The 25,778-nt window shown below is 38.4% G+C and overlaps 1 protein-coding gene across 2 annotated transcripts in view; it reads left to right on the forward strand.

Moving 5' to 3' along the window:
* Positions 1-25,778, forward strand: part of DNAH8 (dynein axonemal heavy chain 8) — a 138,979-nt gene that overhangs the window by 15,420 nt on the left and 97,781 nt on the right. For both annotated transcript variants that reach the window (XM_057415386.1, XM_057415387.1), the window contains 12 exons: positions 2,674-2,793; positions 4,026-4,161; positions 5,111-5,298; positions 6,217-6,297; positions 8,361-8,477; positions 12,704-12,823; positions 13,617-13,758; positions 14,733-14,827; positions 15,707-15,813; positions 17,253-17,355; positions 23,396-23,585; positions 25,580-25,773. In XM_057415386.1, the coding sequence (XP_057271369.1) occupies positions 2,674-2,793; positions 4,026-4,161; positions 5,111-5,298; positions 6,217-6,297; positions 8,361-8,477; positions 12,704-12,823; positions 13,617-13,758; positions 14,733-14,827; positions 15,707-15,813; positions 17,253-17,355; positions 23,396-23,585; positions 25,580-25,773 (1,593 nt within the window). The remainder of the gene's footprint in view (positions 1-2,673; positions 2,794-4,025; positions 4,162-5,110; positions 5,299-6,216; positions 6,298-8,360; positions 8,478-12,703; positions 12,824-13,616; positions 13,759-14,732; positions 14,828-15,706; positions 15,814-17,252; positions 17,356-23,395; positions 23,586-25,579; positions 25,774-25,778) is intronic.

Genomic DNA, 25,778 nt, shown 5'->3' on the forward strand with positions numbered 1-25,778 from the left:
AGTAATCTGATCTGTTTGACGTGTTAATCTGAAGGTTTAAATCCCTTGAAATGGCCATTTTTCTTCAATAAGAATAAAGGGAATCTGGAAAACCAGACTGATGCAAATATTTATTTAGAGATGTTTACATTTTTCAGATGAATGATGTGTTTACACAAAGAGCCAACCATCTGTAAACTCTGCACTTACTAAAAAGTGATTCTTCCAGTGATTTAAAACTATAGCCTAGTGTAACTACTCTGAACCAGTCTTTTCCCTATCTAGTGTATGTGACACTTCCTGAACCTCTACTTATTTGCTTAATTTGATGAATGTATTTCCAGCAGCACTGCCTGCTTAAGAAATTAGTAACCCCACTGCTGGCTGCTTTTTTCCAGCCAGGAAAATAGATACGTTTTCATCTAGGTCAGTTCTTCTCTTAAGTTCACCATGAAGCTACTTATATTTCTTCTGAGCAGAGACTGAAGGGGGATAAAGAGGACATGCTAGTAAGTGAAGAGTTGTGCCTGCTTAAGCAGTGCTGCTCGTTGTGTTATCACGGCATGAATTTGCATGCCTGAATTGGAGTGGACACAAATACTCCTTCTGTTGGAAGAATGTCACCAATATAATGGTTAGCTGTAACAATTTGTTAGATATTATTGGATTGCTTTTTATCTTTGCCAAGAAAGTTATTTCTTGTAAAAAGTTGCTCCTGATGCAATACTGGGTCTAAAGTGCTTGAATAATTTGTCAATGCAAATTTGGTATGTTATAATCTTAGGCCAAATTTTTCTTGACTATAATGCAGCCATTTGTCACGTTAAAAGGCGAGATAATTTGGCAGAAGATAAACCCCCTTGCATTCCAGCCAGTCCTCAGATGTTAGAGGGGGTGGGTGCAGCTAGGCTTAGATTCTGAGTGGTGCCCAATTTACCACTGTCAGTCTGGTCACATTTGATATATTGAACAATCACGATTCTGGATGCACTAATAGTGCGCTGCACCTTCAGTCTAATCGTGCTCATGAGCTAACACAGCCACACTGAAGGATTTGGTCGCATTCAATGAGAAAGTGGTTATGATTAGCCACTTAAACAGTTTATTAAAGCAAAAGATACAGGTTCTTATGGATTGCTGGTGATAAATACACTATCTGCAAAAGCACGTGCAAATAATAAGTTATACAAACGCGCAATAAAGTTATGAATGACACAGCCCGGCTTTAAAATATAAAAGTGAAAAGTAACTCTGTATGGAGATTACTTATTTTCCCAGGGAAGCAATTAATACAGTTCAAGTCTTACCCAAAGGGGTCCCTACTGGGGAGGAAGAAAGGTCCAGCCCGTCAACAAATCCCAGGAGTCAAGGGTAATGAATCTGCTGATGGAATTTTCCTGGACACGTCCATGATGATGTCTTCCCCCAGTAAATCCCCTTTGTTGGGCCATTTTATACTATTTTTCACCTTCCAGGTGGAGCTTGATTGACTCTAGTTATACATACCTTTGTTATTATTGGTGTCAAATTCTCTATTCTCTTGCTTCTCTTTTAAAAGAATATACCACATAGAATTCAAAGAGCATGCTCTAAGAGGGGTGATCTCACTCTGGAGGCAGGTAGCATTAGAGATAAAGGCGTGTTTTTGTATTAAAATGTATTAAAATTCATTATAATGAAGCAAAGGTTGCGCAAAGGACAGCACTTTGTCAAAAGATGACAGACTGTTGGCTCAGTGTAGCAGTTATGCAGCTTATCAGTTTCTAGTACCACCAAGTTCCCCTCTCTGCTGATGTTAGGACAGAGCGTGGCCGCAGAATCTCCACTCTGCTCCATCCTCCATCAGTGTTGCCATGGGAACCACTGTGGAGTGCAGGCACATGGGGTGTAGGTGCATCTTCCCCTGAAAGTCCATTTTTCCTTTATGTGTGAACAATGCCACATTTTTAATATATGTTTAATTTCTAATTGTTCCACACCATTTAGTGAGTAGGGCCTCTTTTTTTCCCTCAGCGTGGGCACAGATAAAAGCATGGGATGTGTACCCAGGAGTCTCTATGTGTATGTTGATGAGAAGTTAGTAAAAAAGAGCATATCATAGAATAGTAGAAAATCCTGAGTTGGAAGGAACCCACAAGAATCATCAAGTCCATCTCTTGAAATGTTAGCTTGTAGTCAAATGTATGTGTTTGAAGAACAATGTTGACATTTCTATTCAGGTAAAACTTCTCAGTTAACAGTATAGCTTAGGACATTCCTGGGGGCAGTTGCCAAGGAAAGGAAGAAAAGCCACAACACTTCCTTAAACAGCCTGATTTCACAGCCCATGGCTCCAAAGCTACACAGGTGCACCTGTATGGCTTGGCCTTGAATACTGGCTGCTCAGCTTCTAGGCTTGCAGTGGCTTTTGGTGTACTCAGGGCTCTGTTGTAAGCCCATCTAAGAAACGGTATAAGATAATGAAGACAGGAGACATACCAACAGCGGTATCAATGTGTTTATCTCAGAAGCTTAGCAGAAGGGGGAAACAATACATTTTTCTCACAATGATCTGTTGTGTGACTCTACACAGATTTGATCTGTTTGAGAAGAGGAAGAAACTCTGGTATCAGAGGAAAAAAAGTTTAACATTTCAACAGTTTTATTTATTTACTTTTTTACTCCATATGTTTAATGACGATGTTCTTATCGTAGCATTACCAAATTCAGGAAAATGATCCTCCTCTTGGTCGAAACATGCCACCTGTTGCAGGAAGGATACTGTGGGTGAGACAGCTTTTCAGAAGGATAAACGAACCAATCAATTATTTCCATGTAAGTAGATGTTAGGAAAAATTAGGTGTTTTGTGTAACAGTGAACCGTCTTACTTCGGCAGAGTGACCATGATGTTTGTGGCTATGGTGACAGTTCTCATATGCTAGTCACCTGTTTATTTGTATGTGAATATCTAGTTAAAAGAACATGCTCTGCAGAAACAGCTGTTGTAGATCCAGGATGTAGTGTTAGAATACAATAAATTATTTCAGTTGGAAGGGACATACAATGACCACCTAGTCCAACTGCTTGAGCAGTTCTGGGCTGATCAAAAGTTAAAGCATGTTGCTAAGGGCATTGTCCAAATGCCTCTTAAACACTGACAAGCTTGGGGCATTGACCACCTCTTGAGGAAGCCTGTTCCCGTGTTTGATCATCATCTTAGTAATGTTAGGCTTCCTAATGTCAAACACTTTGCATAACTCCAGGTAGATGATGTCAGCTGCTTTGCCCCTGTCCATCAGTTCTGTCGCCCTATCATAGAAGGCCACCAAATTGGTCAGGCAGGATTTCCCCTTAGTGAAGCCATGCTGGCTGTTACCAACCACCTTGTTGTTTTTCATGTGCCTTAAAATATCTTCCAGGAGAATCTGCTCCAAGATTTTGCCAGGCACAGAGGTGAGACTGACTGGTCTGTAGTTCCCTGGATCATCCATTTTCCCCTTCTTGAAAAAAGGGGTTATATTTCCCTTTTTCCAGTGGTCCAGAACTTCACCTGACTGCCATGATTTTTCAACTATGATGGACAGTGGCTTAGCAACTTCATTTGCCAGCTCCTTCAGGACGTGTAGATGGATTTCATCAGGTCCCATGGACTTGTGCACATTCTGGTTCTTAAGATGGTCTCGAGCCTGATCCTCTCCTACAGTGGGCCCAAGGTCTTCATTCTCCCAGTCCCTGCATCTGCCTTCCAAGACTTGGGTGGTGTGGTCAGAGCATTTGCCAGTGAAGACTGAGGCAAAGAAGTCATTAAGAACCTTAGCCTTCTCCAAATCCAGGGTAGCCAGTTCTCCTGTTAGGTTCCAGAGAGAGCCCACATTAACCTTTGTCTGTCTTCTGTTTGCAACATGCCTATAGAAGCCCTTCCTATTATCTTTTGCATCCCTTGTCAGACTCAATTCTAACTGAGCCTTAGCTTTCCTGACTAAGTACAGTCAATAGCTAAATTGAGAAAGCCCCAAATAATTTTCTTCTGACATGATTTTAATTTGAATATACTGTATTTTCATAGAAAAATTCAAATATCTTGGCAAGTCCAGAAGGTAAAGCAGTTGTTCAGTTATACAACAAAATTGCCTATCTGTTGGTGGAATTCGAGGTAGTCTATCATGATGCATGGAAGAAGGAAATATCACAATTACAGTATCGTAAGTGATTAAATTTATACTAGGCCTTTTTTTTTCACTGTTATTAAATGCTACCTTTACACAAATCAGATAATTTTTTAAGCCTCATTTACCCTTAAAATGTGCAAATTAATCATGATCCAATAAGCAGACCTAATGATACAAATTTCTGTCCCTTCCTGACCTTGAACATTTGGTTTGATACAGAGGATTGCAGACGTGGTACACTGACAGATGTCTAGAAACAGTCGTGAAATAAATTTAAGGCGCACAGTTGTTCTTTTTGTTGCTGTTGTTGTTCTTTTTTTTTTCTTTTTTTTTCATATTGTTTCTGTATAGAATTTAATAATTTTCCTGTTTTCTTTCCACTATAATTTATACAGCTAAATTATCCCAATGCCTACAAAAAATGTTTGATAAACAAACTTTAACACCTTAAGAGTAAACAAGGGCAGAAGTTTAAAAAAAACCCATGTAGACTGTAGACACTCTGTAGGCTTCAAAACTAGGAGTAGATCTCTTAAGAATAGGGTTTTATCATACAGTCAACACAAATTTTTGTGTTGTTGCTTGTGTGTTTATTTTGAATTTTTGCAATATCCCTATTTAAGCATTCATTCTCTGGGTTAACCAATTCCTGTAAGATACTGAGTATCTCATGGAAGTGTTGTGCTCCCAGATCCTTAGAAAGCGAATTAGAAAATTTTGAAATTCAAGCTAAGAAAAAATATGCCACAAATAAGACCGGATATGATGCTTGTTTAGCTTATTAAGAGAAATGTTATATGAAAGTAATGCTAAAGTGATATGGTGGAAGTTAGCTATATATTTTCTTTAACTGAAAACAATGTGAAGCTATTTCACAAGTAACCATACATATTTAATCACTATATAGTAATATGAGAAATTTGTGCTCCTTTATATAACAGAAACGTTTGTCTTAAAAACTGATATAAAAATGTCTTTACAGCCTTACAAGCCACAATATTTCTGCATCATCCTAGAACAGGGAAGTTCCTGGTTAATTTTGATCCCAAAATTCCAGAGATTATCCGAGAGACCAAATGTATGATGAAGTTGGGTCTTCAAGTACCAGAGCAAGCAATAAAGATAGTAAAAATAGAAAATAAACTGATGTCAAACAAGTTGCGTTTAGAGGTAAATTGAAAAATTATGACTGCTGTTTAAAAAAAATCTTATTAACCTTAGAAATTTTTCTATGGTTAAATAAAGATTAAAGCTGGGTAAGAGGTAGTTTAAGCTGTATTTGTGGAATCCACAAGGTGAAAATAGAGGCTCTCATTTGAAGAACCTCTGCTAATTGCTGTGTGGGCTAGTGTATACTTCAATATAACCTTATATATTTCTTATACCACATGGTATGTTAAATATATTTTGGTGATGAAATAATTAAAGCTATCCAAAAAGTGTTCAGTCTCTGCAAATCAGTAAAACACATTTTTAGAGAATTTTTAAGAAGCAAAGATTGGAATCTTTCTGGATTGGAAGATATGGTGAGCCACAAAAACATCAAGAATTTTGCAGGTTACCTGCCAGAGAAGTCAGATTTCTGATTATCATTGTAGTATTTGCTATTGTTGTAGTATTTTGAAAATCTTATATTTTGGGGGTGAGATGTACCAGACAAGATTTAGTGTGTGTGTCTGTGTGCAAAGCATATGACTAGGAGATATTTTAAAACGGAGTCTATATGTGATTTTAATTATCTAAGGCATATGATAATCAGCTTCAAGAGAGTATTGCAAGTTATGGTCACTAAAGCTCAAGCCGTTTTTAGCTCTCAAGGAGGTTCATGCTTCATTTAGCTTTGTGTATAAGTCATGTGATGTGCAAAGGCTGCTTTCATTCTTCCGTGTGTAGCATCATACAGATCTATCACATTCCAGAAATGTACGTAGGTATGTAATGTCTATGTAAAATTCTACGTTTGTTTTCAAATGTAGTCTTGTACTTTCTGTTTTTTTTTGTGACGATTTAATTGTGTAAGAGGTAGTTTGTTTCAATAAAGAAAACACTTAAAATATTCTTGATACTATCCTTTCAAATAATTAACAGGGTCTTCTCCGATGTTATGAAGATTTGTGTCAAAAAACACCAATGAGTTTTGTAAATCTAATGGCCCCAAAAATGAATAAGGTTGGTATTGCTAAATGCACTTCAGTATACTTCAGAAGTTAGAATAATTTACCAATAGTTTAAAAATATTTAGATGGGTCTTCAAATTGGGAACTTAACGAATTTTACTAAAACCTTTAAAACCAAAAATCTGCTCTTTGCATCTCTCATACAGTGCTCAAATGATGTGTGCTACAGTAGAATAATCTTAGTGCTTATGAGATGTAAACCCAGTAGAATATAGAAAATTATTTTGTGCGTCTATTTATCTATGCAATTCTCTGGCTTTGACATGGAAGTAAATTCTCACTTATTTCAGTTTTAGAGGTTTTCATGGCAAGTTGTATTTTTCATTTAGCTGAAATGCTGAATGTCATGATCCTTGTCTTTGCTCGGAGAGAATTACTAGCCTTGTGAATTAAGTCAGTCTTTTCAGTGATGTAGAAAGGCTATATACTACACTAAAGGTACAGTTTTATCGGAGATGCAGATTGTTTATCCTACAGGCCATTTTGTTTTGCCAGACACTTGCAGGTGTATAAATGTGATTGTTCTACATAATACTTCCCCTTTTGGTTGTAAGTGATAATTTTAAAAGGTTGCAGAGTTTGTAGAACTACGTAGTTGGCATATGCTGAAGTGTGAGAAACAAAAAACTTGTCCTGATTGTCTTAAGAATTTAATAAAAGAAAAGGTGATGGTAGTCTTCACTTTAGTGATACTACTATAAATACGATTATATTATATAGGGAATAGTGCACTTCTGTATTTTAGAGGAAACAACTGGCAAAAGAGAAGGATGAGTATTGTACAAACAACAGAAGATGAAAATGTTTTTTGAAGAAGGGAGAGAAGTCTTTGATGTATAGGAGGAAAAGAGGAAAGCAGAAATCCAAACATGGAATGAGCAAATCTTATCTATGGCTACATTAGTGCCAGAATTTGACAGAAACTCATGTAGAGTCTTAAACTGCTTCTAAATTAGCTGATTTGGTTATCAGTAACAGAAGCATCCCAGCATTGTGAGGTTAAATATATTCCCTGAAAACATATACATCAAGGTGATAGTAATGGCTGTAGTTGCAAATAGCTGTGTATCTGTCTAAACTGAGTTCATTGTTTTAGTTATGATATAGACATAGCAAATGAAGGATTAGGATGAAGAGAATACATGAGGTCCAGGCAGTGACTTGGTAAATGTTAGATGAAAGAACTGATATGATAGGTGGCTATTTAAAATTGGATATGAGAGGGATCAGTTCAGAGTTTCTCAGCAATTAAGCAAAATTTAAGTTCTGTCACTTCAAGGATGATGGGGATGACAAAATTAAAAATTATGGTGACTGTATATTGGAAATCAGTGAGATTAGGCAAAAAGATCATGTGAGCTCTGTGAGAGAGTCTGGAAAGGCCCTAGTATAAGACTTCCTTTTCCTCAGTTCCATTTCCTTTGAACATGCAGGATCTGCAGTGAAGGAAGGTCTTTGGTGTAAATCATACAGTGACAGGGAAATGATTTCAGCTACGTGCTGAAAATCCTCAAATCCAGAAGAAAGACCATGGAGAACCAGAGTTCAATAAAGGAAACAGTAAGGAAGAGAGTATTTTTAAAAATAGCATAGAGGTTAACAAAAATTACAGAGGATAGGTGTGATTCAAAAAGGGATGAATGATAAATGTCATTAGCTAGGTACATGAGGTTGAAAAACAAGTAATGATGCTGTTGAGAGTGACTGAGGTATATGTTAAAAGAGAAATTGTAAGATCAGTAGTGGACTTGATTTAGATTTTGGGAAGCAGTGGAAACCACTAAAAGACACTATCCAGCGGAAAAGGAAGGGGAAGATCTTTGCAGCATATGTGCACTTGACAATTGTAGACAGAGGCTGTAGTATGCACTACCTCCCTTTTATTGCATAAATTTCTTTGATGTTTCCCTTGAAAACTTGTGACCTTCCTTGCAAAACTTAAACGCAGCTCTTCCTTTCATCAATGATGTTAATGATTACAATAATTACTGAATTTGCTTTAAATTGTCTATTTATTTTTTTTTTAATTCTATAAAATTATATTTTTATGTTTAGATGGAAACTGTATTGAGGCAAGGACTTACCATGTTGACTTGGTCATCTGTGACACTGGAACGTTTCTTTCAAGAAGCTGATCAGGTTTTGTGTATGTTTGAAGAGTTTTTGAAAAAGGTATACACTTAATCACTGTATAAATGAAATTAGAGTTTAGAGAAATTATTTCCACTATGTTGCTCTTCATATTGGAAATAAATCTGTACTTATTTTTATATCAATTGAAATACATAGAAATTTTGTTTGCTTTTTAAAGTATGCTCTTATTTTGAAGAATGGTGTACTCAATGATTGTCCCATTATTATCCTTAAATGTTTTACCTTTGCTTCTGTTCTTGCAGCAGAATGTATTTCCATTTGTCCTCAGATTCTGTCACTGCCACTCTGATTTTCAGTTGATCTCTGCTTCTCTTTGAGTGCTTGTTCATTAGCACAATTTCACACAAGATGCCTCCATGTAAACACTGTCCAGTGGAGAACTTTTTAGCATTAACTGTATTCATAGCCAGCATACTGTGAAACTGTTTCCTCTTCATGCAGCTGATAAAATAATCAATGGGAGTATGCTTTTCCCTCTGCACGTTCACTGGGTCTGTACTTTTTTACTGTCTTAGCGTTTGCCACATAGTTTCTGAATTCTTTTCATGTCATTAACATGATTAAGGACCTGTATTAGTTCTTTTTCTTTTGAAGGCTGTACCTTGATAGTACATTCTTAAAGCTTGACAGTTGAACTGTATGGCTATGATCTCTCCAATGACTATTTTAAGTCGTGACTCCTGTTCTAGGAGATTTTTAGCCACTGGTGGATATATCCACTTATTTTTCTGTATGTCACATAATTGTAATTATGATCAAGTGCTCTGTTTACCCCCAAAAAAACAGATTGGCTATGGAAGAAATTAGCAGTTCTCTGAGCCTAAGTTAGCTGAAATAACAATGTCTTTTGTAGGTAAACTTAATTTTCCTTAAATATGTAGGTTGTATACATTTCTGACTTTCTTACCCCTCCAATATCAATGCAAAAAAGATGTAAATTTAGAATCATAGAATCATAGAATAGAATAGTTAGGGTTGGAAAGGACCTTAAGATCATCTAGTTCCAACCCTGCTGCCATGGGCAGGGACACCTCACACTAAACCATGTCACCCAAAGCTCTGTCCAACCTGACCTTGAACACCGCCAGGGATGGAGCATTCACAGCTTCCCTGGGCAGCCCATTCCAGTACCTCATGACCCTTGCAATAAGGGGCTTCCTCCTTATATCCAATCTAAACTTTCTCTATTTAAGTTTGAACCTGTTACCCCTTGTCCTGTCACTACAGTCTCTAATGAAGAGTCCCTCCCCAGTATCCTTATAGGCCTCCTTCAGATACTGGAAGGCTGCTATGAGGTCTTCACACAGCCTTCTCTTCTTCAGGCTGAACAGCCCCAACTTTCTCAGCCTATCTTCATACGGGAGGTGCTCCAGTCCCCTGATCATCCTTGTGGCCCTTCTCTGGACTTACTCCAACAGTTCCAAGTCCTTTCTGTGTTGAGGACACCAGAACTGTGTACACAATACTCCAGGTGAGGTCTCACAAGAGCACAGTAGAGGGGCAGGATCACCTCCTTCCACCTGCTGGTCATGCTCCTTTTGATGCAGCCCAAGAATATGGTTGCAAGCAGACACTGCTGGCTCGTGTTCATTTTCTCATCGACCAGCACCCCAAAGTCCTTCTGCACAGGGCTGCCCTGAATCTCTTCCCCGCCCAACCTGCAGGAGTGCCCAGAATTGCCCCGACCCAGGTGTAGGACCTTGCATTTGGCATGGTTGAACTTCACAAGGCTGGCATCAGCCCACCTCACAAGCGTGTCGAGGTCCCTCTGGATGGCATTCCTTCCCTCCAGGTTATCAACTGAACCACACAGCTTGGTGTCATTGGCAAACTTGCTGAGGGCGCACTCAATCCCACTGTCCATGTCAGCGACAAAGATGTTGAAAAAAACCGGTCCCAACACCGATCCCTGAGGGACACCACTCGTTACTGGTCTCCAGCTGGACATTGAGCCATTGACCACAACTCTTTGTGTGCGGCCATCCAGCCAGTTCTTTATCCACCGAGTGGTCCATCCATCAAATTGATGTCTCTCCAATTTAGAGACAAGGATGCTGTGTGAGACAGTGTCTTAGTAATGTTAGGCTTCCTAATGTCAAACACTTTGCATAACTCCAGGTAGATGATGTCAGCTGCTTTGCCCCTGTCCATCAGTTCTGTCGCCCTATCATAGAAGGCCACCAAATTGGTCAGGCAGGATTTCCCCTTAGTGAAGCCATGCTGGCTGTTACCAACCACCTTGTTGTTTTTCATGTGCCTTAAAATATCTTCCAGGAGAATCTGCTCCAGGATTTTGCCAGGCACAGAGGTGAGACTGACTGGTCTGTAGTTCCCTGGATCATCCATTTTCCCCTTCTTGAAAAAAGGGGTTATATTTCCCTTTTTCCAGTGGTCCAGAACTTCACCTGACTGCCATGATTTTTCAACTATGATGGACAGTGGCTTAGCAACTTCATTTGCCAGCTCCTTCAGGACGTGTAGATGGATTTCATCAGGTCCCATGGACTTGTGCACATTCTGGTTCTTAAGATGGTCTCGAGCCTGATCCTCTCCTACAGTGGGCCCAAGGTCTTCATTCTCCCAGTCCCTGCATCTGCCTTCCAAGACTTGGGTGGTGTGGTCAGAGCATTTGCCAGTGAAGACTGAGGCAAAGAAGTCATTAAGAACCTTAGCCTTCTCCAAATCCAGGGTAGCCAGTTCTCCCTGATTAGACCTTCAATTACTGTGAGTGGGATTTTGTAAATAACTACTGAAAAGGTGATGTAAACCAGAAACATGAGTGATATTGTAAGAAACAAGATGGGTTATCTCAGATGCAGAATATTTCAGGTAAAAAATTAAAAATTGTACAGAAGTCTGTTTTGTTTGGATTTTGCTATGATAAAGCCACTTCTCTGTATTTGACTGAATACTAATAACGCTGTAACTTAGAATTTAAACCAGTGAAAAGCTATGTTGACTAAAAGAAGGACTGAAGACTAACCTATCAAGCGAGTTACAGCAGACTTCCCCTTGCCTTGCAGCTCATGGCCAGTAAGACCATGAACAAGAATCTTAACATATTAACTTGTTTTGTTACTCTTTTATTTAATCTAGCAGCAGTGTATTGTGCATAATTGGATTGATTGGGGGTCTGACTTACTGACTGTCTTCCTAAAACTGCTGTTAAAACAAGGATACTTCAGGAGCCTAGTATCATGGATAGTATCATGGAGCAAGAGATCCTTTCTGTTCCATCAATTCCTAAACTTGCAGGAAAGAAGAAAAATAAGTTTAAAGAAGCTGCTTCTAGTCTTGGGACCAGTTTCCAGTGGCATTCTTGGAAAAAGGAGATAATTCTTTCTATTACCACTCATTCAATCGCCAGGGCTCATCATCTCAAAAGCTATCAAGAAAAACTCATTCAAAAATTATTAGATCATTGCTGTTATGGTGCAGAAGTAGTCTTGGCTTACACTGTCTGTGAATTAATTTCATTTGTGCAGTGAATTTAAAAATGTGTTGATGATAACTAGAAATCTGTGAAGAAATAGGTGAAAACATGAAATTACTCTGAAGATTTCACTTTCTCAAGGATTCTAATGTCTTGGTTTGCCAACATGGAACCGGTGCAGACACTTAAGAGCTGCAAGATCTTTTTTTTTTTTTTTAAAGGACTGCCTGAAATGAAATTGGGCATACTACTAATCTTTTTAGATGTTGTTATACTATGCGAGATTTAAATACCTACACTCTCAGCAACTGAGTTCTTGTTTTCTGTGGCAATAGTAACTGAATGGTTTCCAGACTTACATCTGGTCTTTCATTGTTCATAGTCCGCAATGGAACATGTTAACAAAGACAAAATTTTTTGTAAGGTACTTGTATCCCTAAATTCCCTCTGTAGATAATAGAGAAAGAAATAATTCACAATAAAAACAGACTGAATTTAGCCTTTAAAATATTCACCAAGTTACCGTAACTTGTGAGGCATTGCTGTGCTTCTTTGTTTCTTTGCTTCTCTCATCTTGCAATTTTCTGTGTTGGTGCTTTTACTCCTGTTTTGTGTTTGGTTTTTTTTTAATGCTATGATTCACGTTCTTAGAGGAATTTCCACTATGTAATGTTCTTGTGTTTTCATTGGGTAGAGAGATACATTTTTTATTTTTCTGCGAAACATTGCATACCTGTTAGAACTATATAAAATATAATGCGTTATGCTTTAAAGATAAATGTACAGTATTAATATGATTTTCTCTTTTTAGGTTACTGATTTAAGTGAAGTGCAGATTTTTTCAATATTAAGAGAGATATCAAATACTCTTCTAATTGTATTACCAGTAGAGGATCCTATTAAAGTAGAGGATATGTTGACTTCCAATGAAGTATGTGCCACTTTACACCTTTGGATTTGAATTCTTGAGCATATTAGAAACAATGCCTTAGTAAGTTAATATAAAACTAGGAAAGAATTTTTCCAGCTGTGGAAATACATTTTTAATTTTTTTTATAGTTAAAATATTTTGGTTGCAATGTTTTGTTTGAAGATAGATTGGTTCTTGAGTATTTGAGGTACTTGGGGTGTAGTATTTCACACATAATTTTTATGTATTTGACTGCTTCACATTTAGATGAGATGTGTTTTGTATGAAGATACTCAGACATATGCAGCCTTTTTTTCTTCTGTTTTTTTCCAAACTGTTTTTTTTAAAGGATAGGGCAAAAAAATACTTTCAAACAAGTATATTTGAGAATGTAAGGATTTTCTTGATTCCAAATGAGACTAAAATAAGTATTTAGTTAGCAAATTAGTGCAAGTAAATAAAATTGTTAAGGACAGTTGAAGGAGTATTTGGGTAAATTCAGATTCAGACTGTGACCTCCCTTCAATAATCAGGATTTTCTTCTGGCCCTTAAAATGCAGTTGCGTTTCAAAAATGAAAATTTGAAATTAAAAGTGTTAGAAGTGTAGTGATAACAGAAGATATTTATATTTTTGATTAAAGATTTTTGGTTTGGTTTCTCAGTTTTCTTTTTAAAATGTTGCTGTTTCACTGAAACAGTCTCATTCTGAAGAATGCAATGTTCAGGGAAGTGTTTTGTCTTTCCATGAAGAGAGAAACAGTAATAAGATAATCAGTGATGCCAAGATAATTCATTGATATTTTTCTTTAACAGGCTTATACTAAAGATTGTGCTGAGTTATTAAACCACAAAAGCATGCGCGTTGAAGATGCTGTCCAAGAACTAATATCTGTATTTAAACAGAATTATGAAATTGAATATCCTAAGAAAAACTCAGAAAGCCCCATTTTACCAGGTAGGTAATGTTGATTATTTAAATAAAAATCTGTTCCTCGTTGTGTGATTTAGCTAGTATGTATCAAAATTTAATTGTTTTAGCTTACCAAGGTATTTGCTTAGATTACCAAGGTATTTGCTCTAGAGGAAGAACATTATGGTTCCATTTCTCTTAGTCACTCGTATGATACCGTACCTCTCCCCAGTGAATCCAGTGTTTCTCTTTTCTCAGCTCTATGGGGTATTTAATACTGTCTCTCTTTCTGTGACTTTTCTGTCACAGTAGAATTGTATCTCAAATACCAGTGCTTAACTAGCTGGTCAGTTTAAATTAATACAGTTATTTGACTGTCAACTGGTAGTGCATGAGGCTCACAGGTCATCAATATGTCTGGTTCCCACTGCTCTGGGATGTGTTACAAAGATTTTAGGAGGTGCTATACCATTATAGGTAAAATAGGTTTTAGCTGAAGAAAATGTTTTTAAGAAAAATGCATTTTGAGGCTTATTCAGTAATGGAGCTCCTTTTCTTACACAGGATTTTTCCCTTCTGGGTTCAGTTTTCTCTAGATATAGGGGCATAATTAGGTTCAATGCTCCAGGTACTTCAATACCATGCAACCAGAAAAACCTGATGAAAATATACTTTTTTGTATTTTTTTAAAATGTTTATCTTGATATCACAAACACACTCCCTCCCCCCCCCCCCATTTTGAGCTGATATATCCATGTCTGCCTAGCTATCTTTAATAGCATATCTGTAGTGCATGGTATCTCTTAGGCTGAGGCTTATAGGCTGGGGTGTTAATCGGATTCCTGGTGTAAAAAAAGAAGGTGTGAGATAAAACTAATTAGCTGATCCAGGTACTCCTAAAATAAAAATCAGTATTGTTTTGTTTGTAAAGAGAGGGAGCAGCATGGTTCAAAGCAGAACACTATGTTCAGTTAACAAGGTGTTTGTTTTTTTTTTCTGTTTCTTTTTTAAATGTACAGTAAAAAAAAAGCATATAATGTTTGGAGATAATGAAAATGAGAGCAAAAAGAGAACTTCTGCACCTTCTCATGGTAAAGAAGATGAGTTTAAAAAGGTATTATGATCAGAAAGGATTTTTTTTCTGACCAGTCGTATTAGTAAATAGTATCTTGAGTTTTGGTAGATAAAAATCTGTTACAGAAAGACATCGCATAAAGAATATCAAATGTAATGTAAAAATGATGAAATAGTTTCCCTACAAAGTGAGTTTAAAATAGATTGTAGCTTTCAAAAGTATATTCCATGTTACTCCGGTTATCACCTTTACTGAACAAATTAGTGATATCTTAAGTGGTAAGTGTAAAAGTTTGGAGAGAATATTGTGCCTAAGCCATAACACAGGCTTTCCTTCTTGGGTGGATGGAAACATTCATCCTTTATGTCTTCTTCCAACTTCACCACCTTTGTACTTTTTCCTTAAAGTATACAATCTCTCCGTGTTCAGCAGAGAAGTGGAAGTAGAGAACAAACTCACAAACTTGCAAGCGCCAATGCAGTAATGTTACAAGATTTCATTCTGTTGTTTTGTGGTAGTGATTATTGCATGTTGCTGTATTTTTGTTCTTCTTCATCCAGTACAGTGAGATATACTATATTTGTCTCTTATTTGAAAAAAAGTACATATATAACAATATTTTTGCATAATTCATGGTGATTTTACAGACAGCTTTTCTGAAGGAGTATGAAACTTCAGCCAAATCTCAGTATTCTGTCTCTGAATAAGGCAAATTGAGTTTCTTCAGATATTATCTTATTCATGCAGCTTTTATTTATTTACTTACATACAAGCTATTTTCCCCTTTTATTTTTCAGGTAGCTTGCAGTATAAATTCCTTCAGACAAAACTAATATGTTTGACTTAAAACCTTTTGAAATATTATTCAGGTTTCTGTCTGAATACAATATGGGATAATGTGCATTTTATTTATTACAGAAATCTAAAGAGTTGGTTACCTATTTCAGTTACCAGCTGCTAGACAGCCTCCAGAAAGCCACCCAACTGTCCTTGGATAGTCTTAAAAAAAGAATATTTGTTTCAAAGTAAGTTGCAAATTAAAGGTTCCTTCAATAGTATTACTAGAACAAAGTTATTTCTGTATTATTATAATAATTTAAATATACATTCTCACATGTAATAATAGATGCACATGTATTATTAGTCAGACGGTCCCAGACTCTTGGTCTTGGACTTTCTAGCTCAAGCAAAACATGGAGAGCATTCACTTTAGGTTGCAGTGATGCTTTGGGCAGCACTTTTATGCTTCAGTTCTTTAGGTTGCTAATTATAGTCTATGCACTTGGTTTTGTGCAGAAAATGAAGTTTATTTCTGGTATTGTTTCCCTTCTACCTGCACCCTTTTTTATTCCCATAAGTTTTTCCTTCGGATTGCTTTCAAAATTCTGTTAGTACAATTAGTCCAACACAAATGACTAGAGGTTAAATGGTCATTCTAGATAATATATTGTAGACTGCCTATATGTTCATCTCATTTCAGATTATTTCAGCAAGCATGGCTGTGCACTCAAAATTGTTTCCCATGGATTAAAGATCATCTATGCACTCTTTATCAATTCTATATGATAATGTCAAGATCCATACAATTTTATAATTATCCCATACCCAGTATAATTTTTATACATTCTTCCCTGCTCAAACAGGCATATACTTCAGAGGCAGAATTGCTTCAGTATAATATATTGTATATTGGAAAGTCCACTTAGAATTCTATTAAGAGAATTAATTTTAAGCAGGTGAACTTAATGGTGGCTTTTCATTAATGTATGTTGAAGACAGTTCTTTTTCTGACGACATCTTTCATAGAAAATATATTGAAATCCCAATCTTATTTAAGTCAACAGGAATTTATATAGGTGTGTCCTTTACATTTGTCTATGGTATCGTATTGTTGAATTCTCTCTTATTTGGTCACTGTGTCATGTCATGGCATTCAGAAATCATAATTTGCACTTTAGTTTCTAGTTTTGAGTGGGTTTAGGTCATGTGTTTATAATTTTTCACTAGCTTATCATGTATGAAAGTGGTTTTGTTTTTTTTTTCTGTTCTGTTGAACGTTTATCTCAAATGTAATGAAGCAACTTTTACTCTTGATAGGTTGTTACACGAAATGGTCAGTAAAACCTTCTTATGTCCTAATCAAAGCACTGGTAGAGTTCCATCATTAAGGCATTAAATTCTGTTAATTAAAGCATCAGAATCCAGAATCAGGAAATGTTCTGGTTAAAAAAAATCTGAAAGCAATGGCTGGATCCAAGGTAACCTCTGTCTGAATGACGGAGCTCTGGGTATTATCATTACCCTTTAAACAAGAAGCTTCTGTAAGTTTTGTCAAGTAGTTCATAACTTAGAATGAAAACTTTATGACGGTCTGCCCAGAAAAGGTAGCTCAAAATTGTATTTCCAAGATAATTTGAAGGGGTTTCTTGGTGAAGTATTTATGACGTTTCAAAATTATTTTCAGCAAAACTACATTTGGGAAACCAAAGCTTTCTGCCCATTCAAGTAAATCTCAAGAGGTGGCTTCTCTTCTAAAAGTGGAACTACACCTTGCTGTTCCCAATATGGTAAGTTATGTGTCATATAGGTAAGGTAAAATACACTGTCTTATAGTTATCTATGTATTTGCTTAAGATCAGGATGTGGGCACACATCTACTGAACTGGCATCCAATCCAACGTAGAACACTTGCTCAGGCCTTTGAGTGTGCTGAGAGCACTGATGAAATGTGCTCACAGTCCGCATGTTCCTGATTTCTGTCTTAGTGGTACTTGCAGAACCTGGCCTTTTATTCTTCTGTGTGTTTCAGCAGTTATATTGCAATCTGTCCATCAGTATTCTTTGCAGAATTATTGCAGTTCTCCTTCATATGTAGCATTTCTGAAATATATTTTTCATGTTTATTTTCATTTTAACTGTTTTGTTCGTTGCATGATTTAAATACTTAATTGAAATAAAAAAATTAACATTATCTTTGCTCAGGTTAGTTTTGGTCATCTCAATAGGAAGTAAGATCACAGTATCACAGTATGCTAGAAATTGGAAGGGACCTCGAAAGATCATCTAGTCCAATCCCCCTGCCGGAGCAGGAACACCTAGATAATGTTACACAGGAATGTGTCCAGGCAGGTTTTGAATGTCTCCAGGGAAGGAGACTCCACAACCTCCCTGGGCAGCCTGTTCTAGTGTTCCGTCACCCTCACTGAGAAGAAGTTTTTTCTCAAGTTTAAGTGGAACCTCTTGTGTTCCAGTTTGTACCCATTACCCCTTGTCCTATCATTGTTTGCCACTGAGTAGAGCCTGGCTCCATCCTCGTGACACTCCCCCTTTATATATTTATATACACTAAAGGGAGATGCTTCACTCCCTTAATCATCTTTGTTGCCCTGCGCTGGACTCTCTCCAGCAGCTCCCTGTCCTTCTTGAACTGAGGGGCCCAGAACTGGACACAATATTCCAGATGGGGTCTCACCAGGGCAGAGTAGAGGGGAAGGAGGACCTCTCTCGACCTACTACCCACCCCCCTTCTAATACACCCCAGGATGCCATTGGCCTTCTTGGCCACAAGGGCACAGTGTTGGCTCATGGTCATCCTGTCGTCCACTAGGACCCCCAGGTCCCTCTCCCCTACACTGATCTCTAACAGGTTGTTTCCCAACCTGTACTGGAACCTGGGGTTGTTCCTGCCCAGATGCAGGACTCTACACCTTCCCTTGTTATATTTCATCAAGTTATTCCCTGCCCAACTCTCCAGCCTGTCCAGGTCTCTCTGGATGGCAGCACAGCCTTCTGGGGTGTCAGCCACTCCTCCCAGCTTAGTGTCATCAGCAAACTTGCTGATAGTACACTCAATTCCCTCATCTAAATCATTGATGAATATATTAAATAATACTGGTCCCAGTACTGACCCTTGAGGCACTCCACTAGTTACAGGCCTCCAACTAGACTCAGCCCCATAGACTACAACTCTCTGGCTTCTCTCCTTCAGCCAGTTCGCAGTCCACCTCACTACCTGATCATCCAGTCCACACTTCCTCAATTTAGCCGTGAGGATGCTGTGGGAGACTGTGTCAAATGCTTTGCTGAAGTCAAGGTAGACCACATCCACCGCTCTGCCATCATCCATCCACCGTGTTATTTCCTCATAAAAGGCTAAGAGATTGGTCAAACATGATTTCCCCTGGTGAAGCCATGTTGACTGCCCCTCATAACCCTCTTATCCTTGATATGCCTTAAGATGGCACCAAGGATAAGGTGTTCCATCACTTTCCCAGGGATGGAGGTGAGGCTGACCGGTCTATAGTTACCCGGGTCCTCCTTCTCGCCCTTTTTGAAGACCGGAGTGACATTTGCTTTCCTCCAGTCCTCGGGCACCTCTCCCGTTTCTCAAGACTTGGTAAAGATGATGGAGAGTGGTCTAGCAATGACTTCCGCCAGTTCCCTCAGCACCTGTGGGTGCATCCCATCTGGACCCATGGATTTATGGATGTCCAGATTGCTCAACTGGTCTCTAACCCATTCCTCATCGACTAAGGCAAACCGCTCCGTCGACCTGACTTCATCTGAGGTCTCAGGGGTACAGGGCTCTTCAGGACTGCCCACAGCAGAGTAGACAGAGACAAAGAAGGCATTCAGTAACTCTGCCATCTCTGTATCTTCTGTCACCAGGGCACCCATCCCGTTCATCAGTGGGCCTACATTGCCCCTGGTGTTAGTTTTATCTGCCATGTATTTGAAAAAGCTCTTTCTGCTGTCCTTGACCCTTCTCGCCAGGTTTAATTCTAAGGAGGCCTTAGTCATCCTAGCTGCCTTCCTACATCCTCTAGCAGCAGCCTTATATTCCTCCCAAGTGGCCAGCCCCTCCTTCCATGACCTGTAAACTCTCCTCTTCCACTTGAGCATACCCAGCAATTCCCTATTTAGCCACGCAGGTCTCCTGGCCCTCTTCCTTGACTTCCTACATGTCGGGATGCTCTGATCTTGAGCTTGGAAAAAGCAATCCTTGAATGCCAACCAACTATCTTGGGCCCCTTTACCTTCAAACAGCCTTGCCCATGGGATTTCCCCTAGCAATTGCTTGAAAAGGCCAAAGTTTGCCCTGCTAAAGTCCAGGGTTGCAATTCTACTTGCTATTCTACTAGTCCTACCACACAAGATCCTGAACTCCACCATCTCGTGGTCGCTGCAACCAAGGCAGCCCTCAACCCTTACTGCTTTGACCAGATCCTCCTTGTTAGTGAGGATGAGATCCAGCAGTGCTCCTCTCCTGGTTGGCTCATCCACCATTTGCAGGAGGAAGTTATCATCCATACACTGGAGGAACCTCCTGGACTGCGGCTGTGTTGCCGAGTGGTCCTTCCAGCAAACATCAGGGAAGTTAAAATCCCCCACGACGACCATGGCCTGTGACTGTGAGGCCGCTCTCAGCTGCCTGTAGAAGGCCTCGTCAACTTCCTCACCCTGATCTGGTGGTCTGTAACAGACACCTACAACAGTATCGCCCCTGCCAGCCTGCCCCTTAATTCTCACCCACAGACTCTCAACTCGCTCGTCATGATGACCATAAGGAGAAAAACTGAACAAAAATGAGAGGATTCAAACCCAAAAAAGCTGTGGATTTCTGTGTGCAGAGGACAAAAAAACAACTTGACTGCAAAGAACTAATGCATGCATTTGTTTGTGTTTTGTAGAGTAAGATAACTCTGTGACAGTGATACGTGTGGTATTTTATTTTATGCATGAGAAGGTAACATAATATCTAGTTGCCTTATAAAGTTTTATAATCATGGAAATGCAATTAAAGGAAGGATATGTTTTAAGGTGATATTCCTTTGCCATTGAACCAGTGTTTATATTGGCATTCTCTTGTACATTCACACTTTGTGTACACATGGCATATAAGGTCTGTCAAAGTGTAGAATTTTTACCTTATTGATATTTGTCTAAGCATAAAGCCCCAAGCTCAACTCACTATAAGGGGAAGTGCATCTATCTTTCTTAACCAGTTCTTGAAATACTTGACTGATGCAGGGCAGTGATCAAGTAATGCTGGGTAAAATACCACTTTGCTAATGCTGATAAGATTTTGCAAGATCCTTGCTTTTATGCATGTAACTGCTCAATCCGTGAGATTGATTGGTTGGTGTTGGGATCGATCCTGTTCAACATCTTTGTTGGTGACATGGACAGTGGGAATGAGTGCACCCTCAGCAAGTTTGCCAATTACACCAAGCTGTGTGGTTCAGTTGATACCCTGGAGAGAAGGAGTGCATTCCAGAGGGACCTTAACATGCTTGAGAGGTGGACTGATGCCAACCTCATGAAGTTCAACCATGCCAAATGCAATGTCCTACAGCTGGGTCGGGGCAATTCTGGGCACTCCTGCAGATTGGGTGGAGAAGAGATTCAGAGCAGCTCTACGGAGAAGGACTTGGGGGTGTTGGTTGATGAGAAATTGAACATGAGCCAGCAGTGTCTGCTTTGCAACCCTGAAAGCCAACCGTATCCTGGGCTGCATCAAAAGGGGCATGACCAGCAAGTTGGAGGAGGTGATCCTGCCCCTCTGCTGTCATGAGACCTCACCTGGAGTATTGTGCACAGTTCTGGTGTCCTCCACATAAAAAGGACATGGAACTGTTGGAACAAGTCCAGAGTAGGGCCACGAGGATGATCGGGGGACTGGAGCACCTCCTGTATGAAGATAGGCTGAGAAAGTTGGGGCTGTTCAGCCTGGAGAAGAGAAGCTGCGTGGAGACCTCATAGCAGCCTTCCAGTATCTGAAGGGGGCCTATAAGGATACTGGGGAGGGACTCTTCATTAGGGACTGTAGGGACAGGACAAAGGGTAATGAGTTAAAACTTAAACAGGGGAAGTTCAGGTTAGATATAAGGAAGAAGTTCTTTACTGTGATGGTCATGAGGCACTGGAACAGGTTGCCCAAAGCAGTGATAAACGCTCCATTCCTGGTGGTGTACAAGGCCAGGTTGGACAGACCTTTGGGACATGTGGTCTAGTGTGTGGTGTCCCTGTCCAGGGCAGGGGGGTTGGAACTAGATGATCTTAAGGTCCTTTCCAACCCAAACTTCTATGATTCTGAAACATTCTATAACTTTCAAGCAATTTGTGTCCCAGTTGTGAACGCTCCTGTGGATGACTGCATCCTTTCAGAATGATGGCTTGCACATGAAAGGTGTGAGATGGTGTTCTAAGGACTACATTTGAGGATTAAGTATATCATGAGAGTGACCTTTCTTGTAATTTTAGCAGGAAATGCCATTTTTCCATTCTTTCATGAGTCACTCTCAGATAGACTCTTCCTTCTGCTGAGTATTTTTGCGAAATTGATGCGTGCCTTTACTCCACCTTACCCTACATACACCTTATTTTATTTTCAAACAAGGACAAGACTGTCATTATTGCTGTCAATACAGTTCAAAATGTTTTAGGTTCAGGACTTTATGGCTGTTTGTGTAATACTAAATAAAACAGGCTAGGGACTGTTCTTTGACTTGAAAGTGAGCTGATGTGAAATGGTGTGTATCCACTGTACTAAGTGTTTATCTTCCTGATTCCAGAAGTTTGCATTCAAACTGTGTGTTAGGAACAGCTCCTGACATGTTTTATGCACCAAACTGTGCCTGATTTTTTTCTGGGAGAGTTTTTTTTGGTTTTTTTTTGCTATGCTAACCATATTAGCATTTATGCAGTGGATGATGGCAGACTAGAGCCTGGGTTTTGACACTATTCTGTTAGCTAGTTGTTCTTGATTCAGATCAAGAATTCTTGTTTTCCTTCTGGTTCCTTTTATCATGTACTCCAGTAGCTGAATATGAGTTCTCCTTCTCTTCTGACTCGGTATTAGTTTGCTTTCAGAATTACGATACAAAATCCTTGCCAAATACACAAGTTGTCATCTTCAGGGCTACTGCATGGAGTTCCACTACTTTACTAAATACTGTGCTCTCCCAAAAGTTTCTGAGGTAATGAAACCTTTGGGAGAAAAGAAACTGTTTGGGAGAAAATAAATTATTCAACTAAAACCTTTGGCACTTTGATCCAGATGATTTTGTTTATCTGAAATTACAGTATGAATACATGTATAGAAAAGCACTTAAAAGGAGAGGTTCTATAGCTGTAGATCTTTAAAATAAGCTGACTATATGTATTTTTATGACTATCTCACAGTTCTCTCTCTCAGAATTTAGTGATTAAGAGCAACAGAGTGGAGGATCTTGGCATCCTTTTCTAATCTTCTAGAATGCAGGAAACAAGGCTTGTGACAAACTATAGAAGATCATTATAAAAATGCTATTTAAAATGTAGCAATTGTAAACATATTGAAAAAAAAACAAACAAAACAACACCAATAAAGCCATCTACTTATACAATTGCTTATCATTTTAACCAAGTTATGACTGTGCAAATAGGTAAGAGGTCACTAGAGTACGTAGGAGTTATTTAGAGGCAATTCTGAGCCAAACCGTTACATTTCCCAGCTTGTCTCCTGGGGCAAGTTCCACAATTCACTACAAGTGGAGGAAAACTGAGAACTTAAAAAATGACAGTCAGTTGCATTTTTTTGAACAATGTTTCAAATGTTTTAAATAGATAATGGTCCCCAGTTTAGATGATATACAGCAAGCTATCAATCGCATGACTCAGTTAATACTGGAAGTAAATCGTGGAGTTGCTCAGTGGGGACAGAAGCATTTGCAAAAATCTAGATTAAAACCAGAAGCAAGCAAACGGCAATTATTCCCAGCAGGATTACCAGGACAAGTGAAAAAAAAAATGGAAAGTAAGTGGTTTGGGTTTGTTTTACTTAACTTTGTCTTTAATTAAAATGTCATGTATAAATATTTCTGAATAAGCTTACTTTCTTTCAAAAAGGCCAACTGTGGATTATCTTGCATTAAATTGTTTGGTTTGTTTTGATTTATTTAGCTGTCTTTTCCAGAAATACCTTTTCAGGTTTATGTAAGTGAAACTCTGAGAAACAATAAGTGAAGAAATCTTAGAAAAGTTACTACATTCTGAATCTCCTATTTAATTTGAGGCCCAGTAAGCTTGTTGATTTTTTTACCTGCTTACTGTGGAATGTAACCATAATGATATAGTTAAATCATAAACAATGATTGTAGATGAGCTTACATTGGAATATTGAGAATAGAACAAGACCCAGTTTAATAATTAGGTTCCAGTAGAGATTTTAATTGCTGGCTATATTCTTAGAATGGATTGTAAGACACTTCAGGTCTTTGTTCATGTGAATATTCAGTCTGTAGATAGACCAGCATCTGCTTTATTAAGATATTTTTTACCATTATATTATTTCTAAACGTCCCTCCATATGCTTTGCAAGCACCTACAAAAGCCCGAACGTATTTTCACCATCAGGTTCTTTTAGCTGCTTGGCTGAGCCAATGATCTGCAATACAGTTGTATCTTTATTGTGATTCCTTTGGATAGTCTTTAACATCTTGGGCAGGTTTTTGTTTCCATAGTCCAGAGCTGGGACTTTGTTCTTCTACAGATGTGCTTTGTATGATTTTTAAGGTCTTTAAATGGGCTTCAAGCAGGGTGGTAGGAAACTGTCCTGATCAGTCATAGCCTTTTCCTCTGCTGTGTCAAAATACAGCATCAAGTAACCATTTTCATCACCTTTTAACTACTCAGCAGCAGCACCTGCAGGTGTATGTTAGTATTTGCTCAATGAAATCTGTATGAGTACATTGGCAAGGATGGATCAATCTGAGACTTTGTTTCCAGTGACCAGATCCCTGAAAAGGTCTTCAGAGTAAAAGAGAACTTGGAGTTGCATTAAATCCCCCATTAAAAAATGTAGGTTGTGGGAAGAGTGGATTTTATTTCTCCATTCTCTTAAATCTGCTTCAGAATGCTCAGGCATCATTATGGCAGAATGGACTTACTAGATCTTGGGGATATCAATGTCTATATTGACCCTGATTGTCTCAGCAATTCATCAAAGATGGAGGGACATGATTAAGTGCATTTTGTTTTCCTTCTATCTGAGCTTAATTCTAGTTCTTAATGGAGACAGAGCTTGTCTTTCAACATCAACAATGTAACCGGAGCAGCAGCTACCAGTGTCAAAACTGCCTTTGAAAGCATTTGCGGAGGCAAGAGGTTTATGAGATATAGGAAAATCTCTAGATTGTCCTTTTCTATCTCTCTGCCCTCCCCCCCACTTTTTTTTTCTTCATTCAGTTCTACACTCTTTCAGACAAGACTCAAAATACTTTGAAATTAGCAGTTTGCAAGACAAGAGCAGCTTCAACAGATGAGAAACATTATTTCTGCACTTATTTACATATGACTTGGTAAAGCTTGGGATCTTTTTTAAAACCACTAAATAGAATGGCAAGGAGTTATGTATTTGAAGCATGCTAGAGTTAAACTTACACTGTTTTGAGGGGGTTATACAATTAAAACTCTCTATATTAATGTTTAAAAAACATAAAATAATACAGAATGTTGATGAAGCTTTGTTGTGCTCTGGTTACAATTAATTTACAGTGGAGAAAATGAAATTTGTAAATTAAGAAGACCGTTTGGAAACATTCACTCTGTATGGAATTTTCTCTGGCTGTATAGAGCCTGGCTGAGCTAGCATTTAGTATTGTCATATTAAGCAGTCATACAGACATTTGAAGAAGGATATTCAGCCTTATTGAAGAGTATCATTACTTAACTTGGCATGAATAGGTTTAGAAGAGAATTCTATTCAAACTTTTAATTGTCCATTTATTGACATACAATTTTATTTTACAGAAGGAGGTGAAGGTGTGCTTGCCAGAAAGCTACAAAATTTTTACTCAGGTGTTGCAGAACATGAAGATGTTTCTAAATTAGTTGTGCTTCTCTCTTCTTCTGTGAATTCTCTAAGAGAAGTAGCTAGTGAAGTTCTGAAGGACTTTCAGAAATATAAGGTGCTATGGACAGAAGATAGAGATGAGAAAGTTCAGGTGAG

Source organism: Pezoporus wallicus, unplaced genomic scaffold (assembly GCF_028554395.1).
Source record: "Pezoporus wallicus isolate ANWC-B61680 ecotype Strahan unplaced genomic scaffold, APGP_CSIRO_Pwel_v1 contig_5352, whole genome shotgun sequence".
Lineage (NCBI taxonomy): Eukaryota > Metazoa > Chordata > Aves > Psittaciformes > Psittacidae > Pezoporus > Pezoporus wallicus.